Raw genomic sequence first — 20,167 nt, forward strand, 5'->3', positions numbered from 1 at the left:
ATACAAAATGATGATTTACATTAAAACAGAATACACTAATGATACTATAGTAGTAGGAACTAAAGGACAGAGTTAACTAATGTAGGCATGATCCCCAGTAAGCATTGCTTGATTTGGGAATGCCATTACAGGACAAGACAGACAACGGACACAAAATACAAAAACATTTACAGACATACAGACGACATGGCATGGAGGATGATAAGACTGAGTGATGAGGCGGATTTTAAGAGCGGATTTGATTTGAAGTCTTGAGCTTGATAATTTAGTTATCTCTTTGCCTTTTCTTTGGCTTTTCTTCAAAACAACTTTAATCACCATCATATTTTTATCTCTTCCGGGCAAAGTCGACGCCTGCACCATCACAAAATCTAAAGTAAAGGTTTTTCCTAATTTCAAAATTCCTCGTGTTTAAATTCCTTCTTAACCACTTCAGAAGAGAGGAAAGCAAAACAAAACTTATTCCAATTCAATTAGAATATTAGATAAGAAAGATGCAATTTTGATATATATTGGTTGTTTTGAGAGAAAAACAGAAACACACTGCCCTTGCTCTTCGAAAAAATGTGTTGCACCACAGAAACAAAAAATTAGACTGGAAATATAAGTTAATTGCATCTTGGATTTAAAAACAGATTAATTTTTTTTATTTTTTTAAAAACAGAAAGACACTGGCCATGCTCATCGCAAAAATTTTGTACAAGTACGCAAACAAAAAAATTAGGCTAGAAAACAAAGTTAATTGCGTTTGAGGAGGCCGCTTGCTATTTCAGTCAACATGAGACCACTCAATATTGTTGTCTCACGTCTTGAATACACGCAGACGACATGAAGACGACAAAAATACAAGATGTACTCAGGTAGAGAAGCTGGCTCCTGTGGTTTGGAAAACACTATGATCAATGACTGCATGGTGACAGTGTGCTCAGGCGTAAAAGATGCTTTGCTTGTAAGGGCAGAATGGAATTTCTTTTAGTAAAGGGCACCTCAGTCTGAATTTCTCTTGGAACATCTCAAAAGGCACCTGGGCAATGACCAGGGGCACAGAGGCAAATGCACACTGAGAGTATGATACGTCCGGCATGATACTTTAAATACAAGTACATGTAATACTGTTACTAATGTAAAGGAAGACAGAATTTCCTTCAGTAAAGGCACCCCAGCGAGAAAAGTGTAAATTTCTCTTGGAACATCTCAAAAGGCACCAGGGCAATGACCAGGGGCACAGAGGCAAATGCACACTGAGAGTATGATACGTCCGGCATGATACTTTAAATACAAGTACGTATGTAATACTGTTACTAATGTAAAGGAAGACAGAATTTCCTTCAGTAAAGGCACCCCAGCGAGAAAAGTGTAAATTTCTCTTGGAACATCTCAAAAGGCACCAGGGCAATGACCAGGGGCACAGAGGCAAATGCACACTGAGAGTATGATACGTCCGGCATGATACTTTAAATACAAGTACGTATGTAATACTGTTACTAATGTAAAGGAAGACAGAATTTCCTTCAGTAAAGGCACCCCAGCGAGAAAAGTGTAAATTTCTAATGGAACATCTCAAAAGGCATCAGGGCAATGACATGGGGCATTGGGGCAATTGCCTCTTGTGCCTCCCGTACAGTATCACGCCTACAGGCTGAGTCTATAGGCCTACATCTATGTTTGTGCATTTCTGTCATGTATACTTCATTAAGCACAGCTGGACACCGTTTTGTCAAAGACCAGTGCCCACACTTCATGAGACCCAATTCATACATGAATTACAAGAACCTGTGTTTTTATCCTACCTCCATGGTTTAAGTTAAAAGAGGGCCTCCAATGTCAAATTCAGTTGTCTGGTGCACTCATTTTCTACTTAAAACAGCACTTAAGGTAAAAAATAATTCAAGGGAAGATTTCAACCATCACCCTGAAAATATACATGAACGTGAACATCTATTTTTAAATCTTCTCAACATGTGCACACCATTTAAACTGTGTCAGGACATTCAAACAAGCATTCATGATGAATGAAGTGCCTAATAGCATACAGGATCAGGTTTTTTTTTAAAGGTTATTAGCACACAGCACTTTATTTCCCAGTGTCCTCTTAAAATTTAATACATATTTCAAGATACATACAGACCCTTTTTATAGGGAATGTTCTACCTTAGTCTAACAATGTTTTCTACCATTGCGCTAATTCTTTCCACCACGACACCCACAACAATTTTGCTGTAACCCTTTTTGAAAAATCCAAGACAAAATTGCAATTTCCCCAGATGTGCCCCTTACCAGAGGGAAATTGCCTGCCCCTTTAAGAGCAACGTTCAAGGCCTAGTATCTTCCACATGCATACACTGTGCACATGAACAGACATAAACACACAACCCTCAGAATTAACTCAATGAAAAGGGGAGAACAAAAAAAAAGTATCTAAATGCCCCGGGGAGAGAATTACGGGCCTGTCAAATCGACCCGTATAGATTGATGTCATCATAAACAGGTCAGTACTGAATGTACCAAATTTAATTAACGACTACTTGAGTATTGTACTCAGTAGGACAAGGGGTGTGTACAGTACAGTGGATGGCATTGGTGGATGTGGGGATATGCCTTGATACAGCCATCGTTGCTGACTGTTGGTCTCTTGTGAAGTTTCCACTTAGTGGTGCCTGTACGATTGGTGGTTTGGTGTGTATTGATTGATTCAAGATGAACCAGTCAATGGAACAAATTACTTTATGATCGAGGCGATGAAAAATCATTCTCGTTTAAATTCAATTAACTTTTATTGCAGTTTTATTCTTTAATAAAATGATAAAGAAATACCCTATTTTTGTGGAATTGATTGGGTTTTTGGATGCAATGAATTTCTGTGTCTGTAATGTATTACTGCAAGCCCATCAGCAGAGTCTACGACTTTCAACAGGTTTTACTAAACACAAACGAATGTTGCTTAGCAGAAACGGGCAACCAGCTAAAATTCTTTAAAGTTGTGCCCCACTTAATTTTTGCTTCAAGGTGAAGAAATTCTCTGAGCATTATGAAACTAGGCCCACGGCCCAACTTCATGTTCAGCAAAAAATACTGCTTAGCTAATTTATTTGCTACATTGTAAGCAAAAAATGTGTGGAGCACCAGTTGCAAAAATGTAAACTTTATTGAAATTCGGCTGTAACATGTTTCTGCTTAGCAATATTTGTCTGTGCTTAGGAAGTTTTTCTGCTTATAGGGTTCATAAAATTGAGCCCAGAGGTTGTTTCATCTTACCTGTACTTCTTCAGGCAATTTCTTCTCCGATAGTGTCTTTCTCGTCTTGAAGCCCTTGAATGTGGCTTGGATCTTCTCGGCTGCTTTCTGTACCTCGGGGTCGTCAAGGTCAATATCTACCTCTTCCTCAGCGCCCTCGTTGGCTGCTGCAGGTTGCGATGCCGGTTCTTCTGTTGATGTGGCTGCTGCAGGTTCTGATGCTTCTGTCGATTCGTTGGATTTCTCTTCTCTGTAAAAGAAAAGCGATCAGGAAAATAAAAAATTAATCATAGTTTCTTGTTAAGTGATAAATTGCTTTTAATTGCTTTTTTTTTCCTTATCAGATTGAAGCTCTTTTTATTCTTAGATCGTGAGAATATATGCTTGGGTACCAATTCAGGAAGCAAATATTATTTGTTATATCATTGACAGCCATGCCAACCAATCTGTTGTTGCATTAAAACAGCTTGCTGGAATAGTGTCCAGTGAACATGAACATTTCAGCTTGAGTTCACTATGTTGTGCCTTTGGCACTCTAATCTTTGGTTGCTACTGCAATCTTTTACAAATACTTGCTGAAATTCCATGACAAAATCACTGATAATGTAGTCTAGGAAATCAAATAGGAGACTTTTGGGACGCTTGGTGGCAGCAGACTTACCAGGTAAATTCCATTGTTCTCGGTAATGTGCGCATGCTCACAGCTACGTTAACAATGGAAATTTACATGGTAAATCTGCTGCCACCTAGCGTTCCAAAGTCTCCCATTGGAGTGTTAACACTTTATGTTCACTATCATTATCAAGTCATTGTAGCAAACATTATTCTAAATCTAACTCCAGGTATGTTCACTATCATTATCAAGTCATTGTAGCAAACCTCTAAATCTAACTCCAGGTATGTTCACTATCATTATCAAGTCATTGAACCAAACATTACTCTTAATCTAACTCCAGGTATGTTCACTATCATTATCAAGTCATTGTAGCAGACATTACTCTAAATCTAACTCCAGGTCTGGAATTACACAGACACCATGGCCTTAGTTGCCCCTGGTCTTGTCCCTGTGCCTTTAAAACTTTCCAGTGGAAGTGCCCTTTGCAAAATAGAAATGGCCTTGCCCTCTCAAAAATGAAATTCCAGGTCTGTAACTCACAAAAATTATGGCTCATTTAACCATCGCCAAACCAGAGGGACAATAATTCATTACTGTACAAATGTAACGCCTTATTGGAATGTGTACATGTACAGTATGCAATGTTGTAATTTTTCCTCATAAAAGTACCCCTTGACACAGGAAGATTGCTGTGCCCCTTCAAAAATGAAATGTACCAATGTTAGGCCTTATGGGAGTGTGTACAGTATGCATTGAATAGTTCCCTCACATCAGTGCCCCTTAACACAGAAAAATTGATGTGCCACTTCATGAATGAAATTCATGAACTATAATTCATTACATGGCAATGTAACGCCTTGTGGGAGTGTGTACAGTATGCATAATTTAAGAAACACCATTCATAGGATGTAGACCCCGGGGTGCATCTTGCAAGATGCAGAACAAGATGCGGAGTTAAGAATGTAGTAACAGCTGGAGATAGTATTGACACGAACACACAGAAGTTGATCATTCAAAAACAAATAAATGGAAAAAGCCACAGTCAGGTTATGCAGTTTGAGTTCAAACATAGTTCAGGCAAAGTACATTATAAGTTGAGATGTTAAAATGTGAGGTCTGAGTTGACAGAACAGTATTCTCAGACTAAAAGGTAGGATCAGAGATCGTTTTTTTGTCAACGTAATTCTGATTTATATAGGGGGCCTAAGATGCAACATTTTAAAGAAAAATGCAATAAAGTTTCATGTGAAAGTTAGTTTGTTTGAATGATCTTCCCATCAAGGGAACTCGGCAAACTCTCACAAGGGATATAAACACCAAGATGGCAACAACCAATCTCTGTGATAAACACATTGGTTTAACGTATTAACATTTGGACATGGGATATAAACACCAAGATGGCAACAACCAATCTCTCTGATATACACATTGGTTTAACGTATTAACATGGGATATAAACACCAAGATGGCAACAACCAATCTCTCTGATATACACATTGGTTTAACGTATTAACATGGGATATAAACACCAAGATGGCAACAACCAATCTCTCTGATATACACATTGGTTTAACGTATTAACATTTGGACATGGGATATAAACACCAAGATGGCAACAACCAATCTCTCTGATATAATAACAATAATAATAATAATAAGACTTGTAATGCGCACATATCCACCCTGCTGGGTGTTCAAGGTGCATATGGAAAACATATTAACATTGGTTTAACGTATTAACATGGGATATAAACACCAAGATGGCAACAACCAATCTCTCTGATATACACATTGGCAACAACCAATCTCTCTGATATACACATTGGTTTAACGTATTAACATTTGGAGTAGTTACTAAATCTATGACCCTACATTTTACCTTAAAGCAACACATTTGACAGAAAATGTTTGACACAACAAATGTACTTTTCGGCAAGGTATACCTTGTTACAAGAGCTAGTTATTATTGTTTATTATTTACATCATGCAGCAAAAGCAATCACCCATGACAACACAAATTAGAGTGGCCATGAAAATCCTCAATTTTTAAATAAACTGCAGAGAGGAACGTGGGAATTAGAAGTCCAAGTGAGAGACTGGTTTTAGATAACGCATCATTGATGAAATTCCATGGCCTCATATAGCGCTGGCACATCTGTTCATTAACTACTGTCTACATAGACAAAATATGCCTTCAATCATGTTAATCAACCCCTGGCAATCATCTTTTTATTTTAGTTTTCTATTTATTATTTTATTTTCAGGCCGGATACTTCAAGTATGACTCCTTTCAGTTTGTTGTGGTGTTTGTTTGTTTGTTTGTTTGTTTGTTTGTTTCTTTGTTTGTTTGTTTTTTTTGTGTTATGTGTCTTTTAATCATTTTCTCATTAATACTCAAAAGTCTTTATTGAATGTTTTTCTTTACCTATTCCAATTTATTTTGTGTAATTTTTTTGTGGTTAGATTTTTAGTTTTACTTCTTTTTATATTTTTATAAAATGCCTTGGGCATCTTTTAGGGCAGATTTTTGTGCAAATATTTCTTTATTTAGTAGTAAGTAAATTATTCTTGATCCATAGCATAGCCACACAACAGACATAAAAACGCTTAAAATTATACAAACAGTAAACAAAGAAAGAAAAAACGCTTGAGGCAAGTCGGATACTTTAGAATTTTACCAGACATCTTCAGGCCATGCAATACAATTAGCTTTACACACGAGTCATTTGGAAATTATCCTCAAACACAAAAGAAAGATTTTTCCTTGGCAATGGCCCCCAATTATCAGTTGTCTCAGAAGAAAGTTCTGAATAATTAAATTGTCTTCGCACTCAGCTGACCAGCGCTATCTCAAGTCTCCTTAAAGGCATGGACACTATTGATAATTACTTAAAAACAATTGTTAGCATAAAAACTTAATAACTAGCAATGGAGAGCTGGTGATAGTATAAAACATTGTGAGAAACGGCTCCCATTGAAGTAAAGTAGTTTTTGAGAAAGAGGTAATTTCTCACTCTAATATTAAAATGTTTCAGTTCTAAATCCTTTTTTAGGCATCTGAAAGTACATCAATTTGTATTACAAGGGTATTTTTTCTTTTGAATTTTCGATGATCAAATGAGTCCAAATTTTCACAGGTTTGTTATTTTATGCATATGTTGGGATACACCAAGTGAGAATACTGGTCTTTGGTAATTACCAAAGGTGTCCAATGCCTTTAAGCAAGAGCCATGGTGGCTAACTTAAAGGAATTCCTAGCAGCATTGGAATCTATGGAATGCATTATGTCAGAGATACTAGGTTTGATTTTTCTTCTTCTTCTTCCGTGTGCCTCAACCTCTTCTTCCCACAACCTCTTCTTCCCACGGATTCAGATTGAGATTCACTTTAATTCAAGGTTTTATGATAACAAAATAACAATCAGTTGGGATTTTCTATGGATAAAAATTATCCTAATCTCTCGCGGTATATTTTTCCAAGAGATAACTTTGTGAGGATGGACCTCGGATTAAAGGTAATTTTGTCGGTCACGGAGCAAGAGGATGTTAGGCTGCACAACCTTGTGCAAGTCACGCAAAGTAGAGCATTTTGTGACAGCACTGGGCAACAGAAAGTAGTAAGGAATAAAACGGCTCCTTATAAATAAACAAAAAGAAACTGGTGCAGCATTGTTTATGTTTGCTGCTGAAGAGAATCCAAAAGGAAACCGGTGCAGCATTGTTTATGTTTTCTGCTAAAACTACTAAGATTAGAATCCATGTTTTTCCATATCCGTGATATTCTTCCTACTTACGTCTGTTTTCCGTTTTTCTTTTGCACTTAGAAAATTAGAAGAGAATTTTTTTTAATGAGGACTGTAAAGTTCATTTGGTACTCAATATAAGGCATTGTGTTTTAGGAATCTTATGAGTTCGTTAAAGAGGTATTTGTCGCATTATAACAGATAAATAAGAATTTAAAAAAAAAACTATATTATTAATAAATATTTTATTTTATGAGAATGATTCATTATCCAAGAATAGCTTTTTCTTAACCAGAATCAAAATATTTTGTGTGAGTACCGAAACATTTCTTGCATTTATATTAGACCCTACATGTTTTAATACCAACAATTTTGTAGTCTAGGCCTAATTGTTTACGACCTTTTTCCAGACGCACCTCCATCATGTTCTTCAGCAGCAGGGCACAGGACAAGTTTATTTGACATGATTAGTTATGATTGAAAACAGTTAATCCCGATTGTGACTCCCAAAGCTTATGGTAAAACTCTTATGGAGAAACATCTGCCTCAAAAACATTTCCAGGTGCAAACAAAATTCCCCCTTTCCAAGACCAAAGTATAAGCACACTGTACACTGTCTGCTACTGGGTTCCTCCTTTTTAATTTTTGCTCAGAAAGGAATTCTTTTTAAAATTGTCATGGGGCCAAATTCACAAAAAGTAGCTAAGCAATACAAACTGTGCTTACAAGAAATATGTACTTGCTAAAGATCATGCCGCAGCACTATTGTGTCCTGCATATTTCTGCTAAGCAGAAAATGTTAGCAGAAAATGCTGCTGAAAAAAATCACCACTTCATATAGGACCTTTAAAGGGCAGCAAATACGCAATACACGGATTCTGGATTTAGGGATATTATTTCCAGGGTGTTTACCACAAACCTCGCAAGACTAGACAAACAGTCCATCCTGATACAAACAAACCGCTTCCTAATCAAAAATTGGGTTAGAGATGAAAGTCTTGATGTAGAACAAGGACACTAAACAAGACTTATTCATTATATGGCCAAGAAGTCTGGCTTCTGAATGGGATGGAGAGAGGTTGCCAGTGCTAATGGAAAGCTGGATCAGACATGAGTGTTATTAGATGCCTATAGGAATGAAAATATTAGCGGGGTGGTGGGGGTGATAACGGATACCAATTAAATGGACTGTCTTATCTATGCTTGGCCTCCCTTAAGTCCTATCTATGCCCCCCACCCACCTATGCCTGCCTGCATATTTAAATAAATATATCTCTTGCCATCTAAATAGCTGAATCAATGCACATTTGAACCAAGGCTTGATGTACAAGTAAGGGCAACGCTCTTTTGAAAAATGGCACGTGAGGAAAATTTAAAAAGTCAACTGGGAATATTTGAAAGGGCATGGGCCCAATTTTGTAAGCACAAAATTGTGCTTAGCACCATAACATTTGCCTATCATAATAGATTACCAGCCAGAACTCACTACAATTACTATTGCTGCGTCTGGAACATAAACACCCCTCATTCCCCGCTTTTAGCCAAGAATTTTGCTCAGCAGAATTTTTGTCTTTAAAGCTTTATAAAATTGTGCCATTTTCATGGTTGGGAGCAGACAGAACAAGCGTTTAATGAGTCGATTCTTCTAAGTACAAAATGTATACAAAAATATCAAGTCAACATTAGGACACGGAACAAGGATACATTATTTGCTGCTCACTAATCTTGATTTCCGGATCATCTTAAAATCATGCAGGCAGCTTAGGGTGAGCCTCAAGAGACGAACATTCTAGCTGCCAACAAACATTTTCCTAGGCACGCCCGAGATCCATTGGACTGCCAGAACATTGCGCTAGAGTGCCAAATTGTGCCGCAATCAGGAACAATCCTACACTAGTGAATACGCCCATAATTAGAATGTTCAGGCGGTCCAACGGAACCTGCACGGGAACACTTATTCACGTTAGATCATTCCTAATGTTCTGACTTTTGAGACGCTCCCTTATAATTTAATCTTCAAGGCCCTAGGCTACAATCTATCTGAGAGTCAAGTCCGAACGACACACTTTCTCAATCTAGATCTTGCAAGCTCGCCTGCACTGTTTTGTTTGTATACCTCAGATTTGATGGTATGAGAAATATTTATAATATTAACAAAATCCTGCATGGTAAAATTACACACTGTATCCTAACTTATTTATAACTTACAAAATAATTGATGTACAAAGTGTGTGTCTACCTCTTTACTTTTTTGTTACCAACAATATAACTTTCAATTTCTAACAAAACAATTCAAAATTTCTTGCCAGTGTTTGTGCAGAAAACTTTCCAAACAAATACTGCTATTTATTTTGAATACATACTGTGTAAGACATAGTACGACCACATACCTTTAGAAATTGTAAACCACACAGACCTTGTCTGCACAAAAATAGCATCCACACAACGTGAGATCCGTGTATTGCTGTCTGAAACTCTCCTACCTTCTAGCTATTAACACTCAAACACTGAACCCACAAACAGCACTCAGCACTGAAAAGTTACTACCTCATGAATAATGTATGTGGCCTAGAAAAAACAGGAGCACTGATTGGCCAAGAGAGTCACCTACACTAAAGAGAAATGGACTGGTCCGAATATCATTAGCATATTTTGTTTCTTTCCCAGAGAAGCTCCTTACTGCATGTGTTTTGCAGAGCCAAAATCATGAATAATACATGAGCAATTATCAAAACCGCCTGATTGGTTGTTCAGAATGAATAATGGACTAACCCAAATGAAGTCATGAATAATAAAGAGGCAGTTTGGATACACTTTGGTAGGGCCTAATAATTGTTGGTTGGTGAATGGCAAAATGAGTAAAAATGAAGAGCAGTTTATACAGCAAATTTTGCTCTGCTTTTAAAGTTAGAAATCCAAGCAAGAACACTTTTCTTTCAATGTGTTTGTTTAAATTTTTTTACTTCTTTTGGCAATAAGACAGATAAAATCTGTCTCCTGCACCAAAATATATCTCCAGAAGATCCATGTAACCATGCGTGCACACATTTGTATACGTGTGAGAAAAAACACTTGAACACGCAAGAATTTCATTGTCCGCATGACTGAGCGCCTGGCTGTGATTCTCGTCTTCTTTTTAGATACCCGCAATATCATTTCTTGTCATAATGGAAGTGGATGGGGTTTACTTAACCATGCATTATCTAGTGACAAACCAATAAGCTAAATGCACAACTTGATTGAAACTAAACACACAAATTAATGGAGGACAAACTTGGCATTATCTCTGCCCGCTGAATACTGATGTGGGAGGTCCCATTTCAAAATGAGGGGGGCGGGATTTACGAAGATTCCATCAATACAAAAAAGGGTGGTCGATTTCACACAGAGTATACTGCAACTGACCAGTTAGCCAATAAGCCATTACCGGAGTGGCACAACATAAATCCGTATTATTAAAAAAATGTAAAGAATTATCTCTGGCATTTTATCTCTGGACAATCTTAATACCTCTTTGATTAAGGAATGCCCCACGGCTACCTATATTAAAAAATATTATATTAAAAAAAAAAAAAAATACAAAAATGCTGCCTTGTTTGTAATGCAGTAATGGGTTTATTCTCCTGGGAATTTTGGGCAGGGATCAGATTCATTCTGTGTAACATAAAACAACCATCACTGCCTGAGGGTAAACAGATTATGCATTAAGAGAACAAACACACACAAAGTGAATAGTGATTATGGTTTTGGAGAAAACTGTGTGGAAAATGGACCCATGTTTAAAAGGAACTGTGGCAGTTTTTTCAAACAAATTCATTCATAAACTATCTTGTACTGCGATGAATTGTATTTTATAAAATAAAAAAAAAATGCAGTTCTGTCAATGTGCATTAAAGGTACATGTAGGGTCATAGATGTTTTTTTGTCAACAAAATGCGGATGTTTTGGGGGAAAAATTGATTTGTACAAAAAGTTTTTTTTACAAAATACGACGTCAAAATGGACTTCGAATTAAAACAGCAAATCAAAAGGAACATAGTCAAGCTAGAGTTTGTCTGCCTAGTGGAGAGCTATAACACTGGGCTCAATAATACACTTCTTTGGGATAAGACAGATCATTACAAAGTTTTTGGAAACCTGAAATTCACCCTGCAGACGCATTTTGGAGACACTTTAAGCCCGAACAAAACAGATTTCTCTTGATTTCTCCTGAACATAACCAAACTTCTACGCTACCTTTAATCCCGCTATACAAATTTGTTTATTCACTCTAGTGTACCTACCCTTCTAATATTAAGATTTACTGTACCAATTCTATAGCGATTAAGACCAATCCATCCACCATGGGGTGGAAATAACCGTCTCTTACGACCAATGGACAAACAACGATGGCCTTCCAGAATGGGCTCACACGATCCCCCTGAAGGACAAGGTAATGTGACTAGCAACGGACAACCCTTAATTTAATATAGTCGGCGAGGGTAGTTGATTTGTTAACTGATGGATTTGTCGGTTGTTTCAGGGCGCGGCTTGCATCAAATTGCTTTGTTTTATCCAAATCCAATGTGAATCAATTGCTGTTATAAAAGTGGAATTTGTGCTGGATCCTGAAGGAAAACAAAATATGGCAGCTCATTCTTTTGAGTTTAGGACTTCAGTAGAAAAGGCCTCCACACTACATGTATGTCACAATTTAAATAACTTTTAAGCTGGAGGCATACCAGATTCTAGGACATTTTACATATTTTATTTTGAATTTTGTTTATATTTTTTTTATGGGGGGGGGGGTTGACTGATTTCAAATAATTACAGGAACAATTTTGAAAGTGTTTTCTAGCAAAGTGTTTTTTTTTTCTTGTCCACTATTTTTAAAGGTAAGTTCTGTATTGTGTTTTTTTATTTTTTTATTGCTGTTGCTGTTGCTGCTGTTACTTATTATATTTGTGTTGTTGATGCTGCTGCTGCCACCATTGCTGCTGTTGCTGTTTTGTTTTCTTTCTATAGGCCGGTGTGGCCTACAAACTCCCAAGAGGGAAATTCCCCCAACACAAAAAAATAGTTTCTGAGAACTGAGCAGGTGGTTTCCTTTATGTTCAAGAGTAACTGTGGTTGAATGTACTTCAATAATTCACCATAGGCTAAACTGAAAACCTCAACTTGCAGGTGTTACATTGTCATATTATGGCTCAAGGCGACAATTATCAATTATTAATTATTGTGGTCACGTTAGACAGGGTGTCTAATTGACTACTTAGACAACCCTTCTCCATTAACAAGTCATTCTGTCACATAATCAATATATGCTCCCGACTTTGACGCCACTTTATCTGATACCGTTCTTTGCGAGTCTAGACTATTACTACCATTAACAATCAACTAATAATATTAGTATTAATAAGCTAAACAGTAGTAGCGCATATATTTTGAAAATCTTGAATGCGTTACACAGACAGAAAGGAAAACTTCTCAAACTGTGCAACCTACTTGTTTTTAAAAATGCTTAATTTCTTCCTTTTCAGAAGTGAACAATAAATTGTATATAATTATGTCAACTGAAATATTTTAGTTTATGGATAGGGATAGGGGGCCTTAGAATATATTCATTTTACAATTAATCGCTGCCATGCATCAGAAAGATATAAAAACACATGATTCAAATCTGGGTTACTAAAGCTTCCTTGGGGCAAGTAAAACTAGTCCAGTGGTCTACTTTACAAAAAGCTTCAAGAGAAACACAGCCATGCAGAAATGTACTGCACAATATGATCCATTGACCAAAGCCTACAGTAATTCATTCTGTAGACATTATCTCAAATATGCAGTGTCTTTCATTCAAGAACCCCACTACAGCACTCTTTCAGTGAAGAGGAATTAACTAACTTATCGATACAGCGCCCTCTACTGTTCAAAGTAGGGTCATCTCTGGGGCCTCTCAATACGCTGTTTAATCGTACCGAACATGGACCAAAGCCTACATAAATTTATGACAGACATTATTTCATACTATAGTGCCCTCATCATGGAACACACTAAAGCAATCTCTTTCACCGAGGAGAAAAAGTAACTGACTTATCGCTACAGCGCCCTCAACTGTGCAAAGTACTGTCAATACGCTATGGACCAAAGCCTACATGGACCAAAGCCTACAGTAATTTATTACAGACATTACATAGTGCCCTTCATTCAAGAAACACTACAGCAATATCTCTTTCACCGAGGATGAAATTTAACTGACTTATCGTTACAGCGCCCTCTACTGTTCAACAGGATCATCTGTGGAGCCTCTCTATACGCTACGTGTTACATTGGGAAGCGGAACACCTGCCGCAGCATTGACACAGGCGTGTTTTAAAAGCATTAACCGGTAGTTACTGCTGACTGCAGGAAACGCGCTATTCAATGTTCACTCTCGCAGCTGCATGCAGATAATTATAACCAAAGCCCCAGGTGCAGTTGTATGAAATTTGATTGAATAAATAATAAGTGTAGACACACTTTGGTTTAATATTGATATTGATTTCTCACACCAAGGTTATTTTTAGAATGTGTGAGTGTTGTGTGTGATTGTGAGTTAGCCATCTTTAATTGCTTGTGTTGTGTATGGAATTGTTTGGGTTTTGTATAAAATGGCTATTAGGAAAAGGGATACGTGTACAATGTGCCCCCAACCCATACCAAGTATTTCTGCCCCATAACTTGTTAACGTTGTATCCTATCACCAACAAACTTTCTGATTTTTCCCAATAAGGACTTATATAAACTGTATCTCTCGAGGGAATTATTTTACTTTTTAGGGGTAAGCCGTTACCATGGCAATTGTTTTTTGTTTGACCTTGGGTTAAATATTTAAACTTTTCTTTTGCATTTTTTCTCTCTGGAGGTTTTTTTTTTCAACAAAATGTCTAGATGTTTTCTTTTTCTTGGAAAATTATTTTCTTCTGGTAAGCATGGTACATGTAAGAGGCATTTCTTTGAGGAAAATGTCAATTTATGTTGGGACTTTGCAAAGGGCACCACAGCAAAAGCACAGGGCACCACGGCAATTGATGTGGGTGCAGTGGGTCAGTTCAAGATTAGGTCTGTGTACGCAAGCATGAAAGATTGTTTGCACCATTGCCTCTGTTGCCTTTATGCAATATCAGGCATGAATTTATGATACATTAAACGGCTTGATGAAGTACAATTAAATTCACAGATTTCAGATGGAAACCTACATTTAAAGTGGTTAGCTTGTTAGCTTGACTGGATTCTTTAAAGGAAGATTTAAACCATGGCTTATGAGATCATAATTGAATAAAATTTAAATTTAATGCAATAAAACCAAACTGTTGCGCAGGGCATGCTTATCTAGAGGAGCCTTTACACACATGCATGTTGCAACTTAGACAAACCTAACTACATTGTGTATGGTTAGGACAACCCCGATTATTAAAGGGGCAGTCAAAAGCAGCAGTTACGACAGGCCATCCGTAGTTGGGGTAAGGTATAGGTTTACACACATAATAAAATTATAATATTTTCAGTGCAATATCACCAATCACTGCAGCAGTGCTCCCAAGTCAACATCAAGCCACTACAAAGAAAGTTCACTGAACTACAACAGACACAATTTGTATTCTTTGTCTGAGGAAGTTTTGCTGGGCAGAATTGTGATTGCTTACAACAACAGACTCTAAAGCTAATGCTGTCTGCATTGAATCAGGCCTGGAATTCCATCTTTGAGAGGGCAAGGCCATTTTCATTTTGCACAGGGCACTTCCATTGTAAACTCTTGGAAGGGCACCAAGGCTGTGTAATTCAAGGCTTTGTAGGTACTTGGTCCAATAGAATAGGAAATGGTCAATTGGCAGTTGTGATTTGTAACTGTTTTCATTTCAGCAGCTAATTATACTTGCAGATTATTTTGTCTGTTTTTATTTAGGGATGAAACAGGTGTTTTCACAAGGACAAAGGGAAGCTTTCATTTTTGTTACTGATGGTTCATTTTCAGCACAACGCAGATTCAACCCAAGTACTGTTGTAGAATTTGGGGACGACTGTCCTCAAAGCCGACGCATGCGCAGATGATTCAAAATGCCATCATTACCATTGCAGAACCCTTATAAAAAAAATAGATCCCTTATAAAAATGCACTTCCACCGAGCTCAAACAATAATTGTGCCATCAACACCAGGGGTGCATTTTGCAATTGTAACTAATAACTGTTTCAATCATCAGCCAGTGATTAGCCGATGATGAAAATGCACCCCAGCAAACTCAAACAGCAAGAAATACACCATGAATAAACTGAGCCCAACTTCACAATAACTCTGCTTACTGTAAGCAAAGATTCAGCGCTAAATGAAAGCAGGTAATTTCGTTCTTTTATCAAGCGTTTTTTAAGGGTTAGCAGGGAATTTTGCATCCATGTGCGCATTTGTGCTCCATGCTAAACACATGTACAAGGCTCAGCTAGCGCAGAAATTCAGCATGTGAGCAGTAAGCAGGGATTGGTTATTGTAAGCGCAGAATTCGGCGGTAAGCAGAGCCATGAAATTGGGCCTTGCACCCCCTTCCAATGATATCGGTTAATAATGATAGAAAACTGTTTGGTTAATACGCACTTCAGAGCATTCACACGCTTTCTGGCTTCATACCCTCGGAAGCTCGTCTGTATCTTCAACGCCGCCTCTTCCTCATCGTTGGTCTGTTTGTCGCTCTCTAGTGCTTGTCTCTCTTGATGACCTCGGACAGAGCTCTGGATGGTGACTGCAGCCGCCTGTTGCTGGGGGTCGCTGACATCACCGATGTTAGCCTTGGTACCCTGACAGGGGGAGAGAAATTAGATTAATTACTAAGGAAAGTGTCACCAGAATTTAATTAATTTGATCAAAACTTTCACTAAGCTAGAATTAAATTGATTGAACACTCAAAATCACAATCCTCCAGTGCTTTTTATAAACATGAACCACCTTGATGTGTTCCTGTAAGTGTTACTGATAAAAGGGGTTTTAAGAGTGTTGGTGCAAAACAATTGTGTTTCTAGAAAACAGAGTGAACTTTTGTTTGGTTTTCTGTCATTATCACAAATCAATATAAGAAGGTTGAATTCTGCATGGGAGTGGGAAAATATATCATTGGTGAATAAAAAATTTAAAAAGTTACAGTTAAGCCTGGTTCATACTTTCTGCGAATATATAGTGCGATGCGAATTTCATTGCGTCACACAGGGAAAAGGAGCGCGTACCAACTGTTGCGTCACCAAAATTCACTTTGCATTCTCGGTTGCAGGAAGTATGAACCGGGCGTTACAGTTTGGCATATTTGTTTTGTCAAGTCTGAGCCATTTTAGTGCTACATGTTCATGAACTTCCGGGGATGATATTTAGTACTTTGTGTGCCTGAAAGAAGGGTATAAAGCCTTACGACCTTTTCCCTACTTTTCATAAAATGAACATTTAGTGAATAACTTTTAATGAACTCACACTCTGCGTTTTTTACATAGAATCTAAGATTGGGAAAGTTGCATCATGCATAAATCATAGGTGTAGATTTCATGGCAAACTGAACTGCAACAACTGACACCCTCAGCAAGCAGTCTTGTAAATGAAAATCCACAAGTGTTTTTTAACAGAACCTTTGCTGTGAAAATCTGTAAAGAGAATTGCGGGGAAAACCTTTACATAAAACACCCACCTTTCTGAAGCTTTTGTTGTTATAGTAACGGTCTTCATGTTTGGCTCCAATATCAGCCGGATCAATCCCGTGCTCTAAAATCAAATTAACAGTATTTTAAATTAATTTGGATTAAGGATTCCTTTACTAACACTTTTTAGAAGTCAGAGTGACTGACACAACAAGGCCTGTATGCTTTGCTTTTGAAAAGTCAAGGGCACCAAGGCATCTTCTCCTTGAAAAAAGGCACCCTATGAGGAATTTGTAAATTTCTCAAGAACATTTCAAGGGCACCAAAGCAATAGAGTAGGAGGCATGGAGGCAGTGAAGTATATCAGGCTTGCACAAAACAACTAACCATTTTCATGGCTCTACTGCTTAACGCCAAATTGTGCACTTGCCATTCTTCACTTTAAGGGCATAGTACTAAATTTCTGCCCTTGCTACAAAGTGAAGAATGCCTAGCTAGTGATAGTGCTCATGAAAAGCGAAAGGAAAAAATAGCGACTTTTTATAGTGCGTTTTACTTAACAAATACTGATCGCATTTGATCGCTACAACCGCCACAATATGCGCTGAAGAGGATGGTGGTTCTTTGGGGTCGCACTAAATACCGACAACTCACGACCCCTCACGACAACACTTTTTAAATGCACTTTAACAGAATATTTGAACATAATTCAACTGGTAAATATTATATGCACAAGAGTCATATGCATCAAATCACTTTCAAATTGTTGAAAAAATTGTATTTTTAAGTGTACAAAAAGTGTTTTTTTACCCAAATTTAGTAACGAACAGAAATATCCGCCATGTTGTCTTTCGACGTACTTGGACGATTCCATTACACCGCAGGGATGATACAATATGCAAGATATTTGTATAGGCCTACAACATAATATTTTTAGACACGCAAAACCAAAACGAAATTCACTGTACTAATATTTGGTTTTTTTACAAGTGACAATAAAACATTATTCTATTCTATTCTATTCTAAGATGATTATTTACCATTTTATGTGCCTCTCATAGTCCCCATAGAGTTTTAAAAAATTATTATATTTAAATCTTCCCTTTTATTGAATTCCAGAGTGTTGGCTTAGTGACTAACAAGAAAGAAAAAAAAAAAACAGCAGCTAAAACCAAAAAGAAAAAAATACAACTCAGCCCTCAGAAATTACCCATGCCCCCTACGGTGTAATAGAATCGTCCAAGTACGTCGAAAGACAACATGGCGAATATTTCCGTTTGCTACTAAATTCGGGGTAAAAAAACACCTTTTTAAAGTTAAAAGAACAAAATGTTCAACAGTTTAAACGTGATTTGGATGCATATGACTTTTGTGCATATATTTAACGGTTGAATTATGTTAAAATGTTTTGTTAAAGTGCATTTAAAAATTGTTGTCGTGAGTTGTCGTGAGGGGTCGTGAGTTGTCGGTATTTAGTGCGACCGGTTCTTTGCAGCAAAAAAGCAAAGACCTTTGAAAAGCCTTAAGCAAAATCCGCTTAGCCGTCCATTGCCAACCAAACACTTTTGTTCAAAGCCCAGCAAGCAATGCATAAAAAAAATGCCAGCGCATTTTACCGACATGGACAAAAACTTATTATGCTACCACTAACTAGGTTTGAACCATTCTTTATTGGTCCCACTCTTTACTCTTCCAGAAAATAGATGGTGAGTTAACAAACAGGCTGGTGCCGAGTTCATATGGTGCCAAATTGGTGCAAAAAAATGGGTGACGAGTTTGCACGGTGCGGAATTTGCACAATGCCAAGTTTGCACATTGTCAAGTTTGCAGGGATGCCCAATTTGTGTGGGCCGGCGGCCGGGTGCCAAGGTTGCAATGTGCCAAGTCTGCATTTCGCCTGCAAGGTGGTGAGTTTGCACAGTGTTGAGCTTGAAGTTGCAGGGTGCCAATTTGTATGTGTACTGTAGCGGTTGTGGGTGCCGAATTTGCACGGTGCCTAGTTTAAGTTTGCAAGGTGCCGAGTTTGCACAGTTCTGAGTTTTCAGTACTTGCGATAACGTAACTCTCCTCCGGACAGCGGCTTCGCCATCATATCACATGGCAGGCAGGAGGAGGGTTACATAAAAAGGCAACTATGTATGTTTTCACTTCAGGGCCAAATTTGTGGGTGCCGGGTTTGCGAGGTGGCAGAGAGTGTCAAGTGAAGTAGTCTAATAATCTGCACAAATACAAATACTACCTTCTGACTTAGTCACAGTGACATCTGAAAATTTTAAATTGAAAACATTTGTCAAAATTTACTATTTTTAATTTTTGTAAATTGTTAAAGTAAACACAAAGTCAAACTTCTGCTCTGAAATTCATATTGGATAACTTTCCGTATGGCGCCACCACTTTTTCACTCATTTTTACAAAAAGGGATATATCAATCAGGTAAATTAGATACTATATTATCTTATTTTGAATGAAAAAGTGGTGGCGCCATACGGAAACATTATTTTAAAAAAATTAAACGAGAGACTTCGTTTTTACCTTCTCGAATCTTGAGCAGGTTCTCAAAATACGCCGCCGCGTAGGCGTAAATATTCTCCGGCTGGTTTCGCAGCGTTTCACGGGCAAGTCCCTCCAGAAGATTTTGAAACCCTTTCGGTACCCTCAGCTTTGTGTTTGAAAACGGCACAGCCATATCCCTGGAATGTGAAAGTAAACCTCGAAGACTCCTTTTCGATGTTTTACTGAAGTTGACGGCACCAAAAAGTCACAATAAAGGAGTTTCTCGTGGATTTTTTCTTGAAAATTTTAAAGAACGTTCACTCAACTGCGTTTACGTGGTCGCTATGGAAAGATAATATTTACAACAGCGCCCTCTCTTTTTCGAACGTGGCCAAAGTTTATTGACCTTTGAATGCGAAAAGAATTTCAGTTCATCAAACCATGGAGGAAGAAATCA

At 37.6% G+C, this 20,167-nt stretch overlaps 1 protein-coding gene across 4 annotated transcripts in view; it reads right to left on the bottom strand.

The window, feature by feature from the left end:
• The window catches only part of LOC117301400 (transcriptional regulatory protein AlgP-like), a 38,963-nt gene extending 18,917 nt beyond the window's left edge, over positions 1-20,046 (bottom strand). For 2 of the 4 annotated variants that reach the window (XM_033785361.1, XM_033785364.1), the window contains exons 1-5: positions 19,750-20,046; positions 19,457-19,480; positions 17,268-17,341; positions 16,196-16,395; positions 3,256-3,484 (exon numbers count right to left, since the gene is read on the bottom strand). In XM_033785361.1, the coding sequence (XP_033641252.1) occupies positions 3,256-3,484; positions 16,196-16,395; positions 17,268-17,341; positions 19,457-19,480; positions 19,750-19,903 (681 nt within the window). In that variant the 5' untranslated portion in view covers positions 19,904-20,046. The remainder of the gene's footprint in view (positions 1-3,255; positions 3,485-16,195; positions 16,396-17,267; positions 17,342-19,456; positions 19,481-19,749) is intronic. The other 2 variants (XM_033785363.1, XM_033785362.1) reach the window with 2 other exon arrangements.
• Between the last annotated feature and the right edge of the window lie 121 nt (positions 20,047-20,167).

The sequence above is a fragment of the Asterias rubens genome, chromosome 17, assembly GCF_902459465.1.
Source record: "Asterias rubens chromosome 17, eAstRub1.3, whole genome shotgun sequence".
In the NCBI taxonomy this organism is placed as follows: domain Eukaryota; kingdom Metazoa; phylum Echinodermata; class Asteroidea; order Forcipulatida; family Asteriidae; genus Asterias; species Asterias rubens.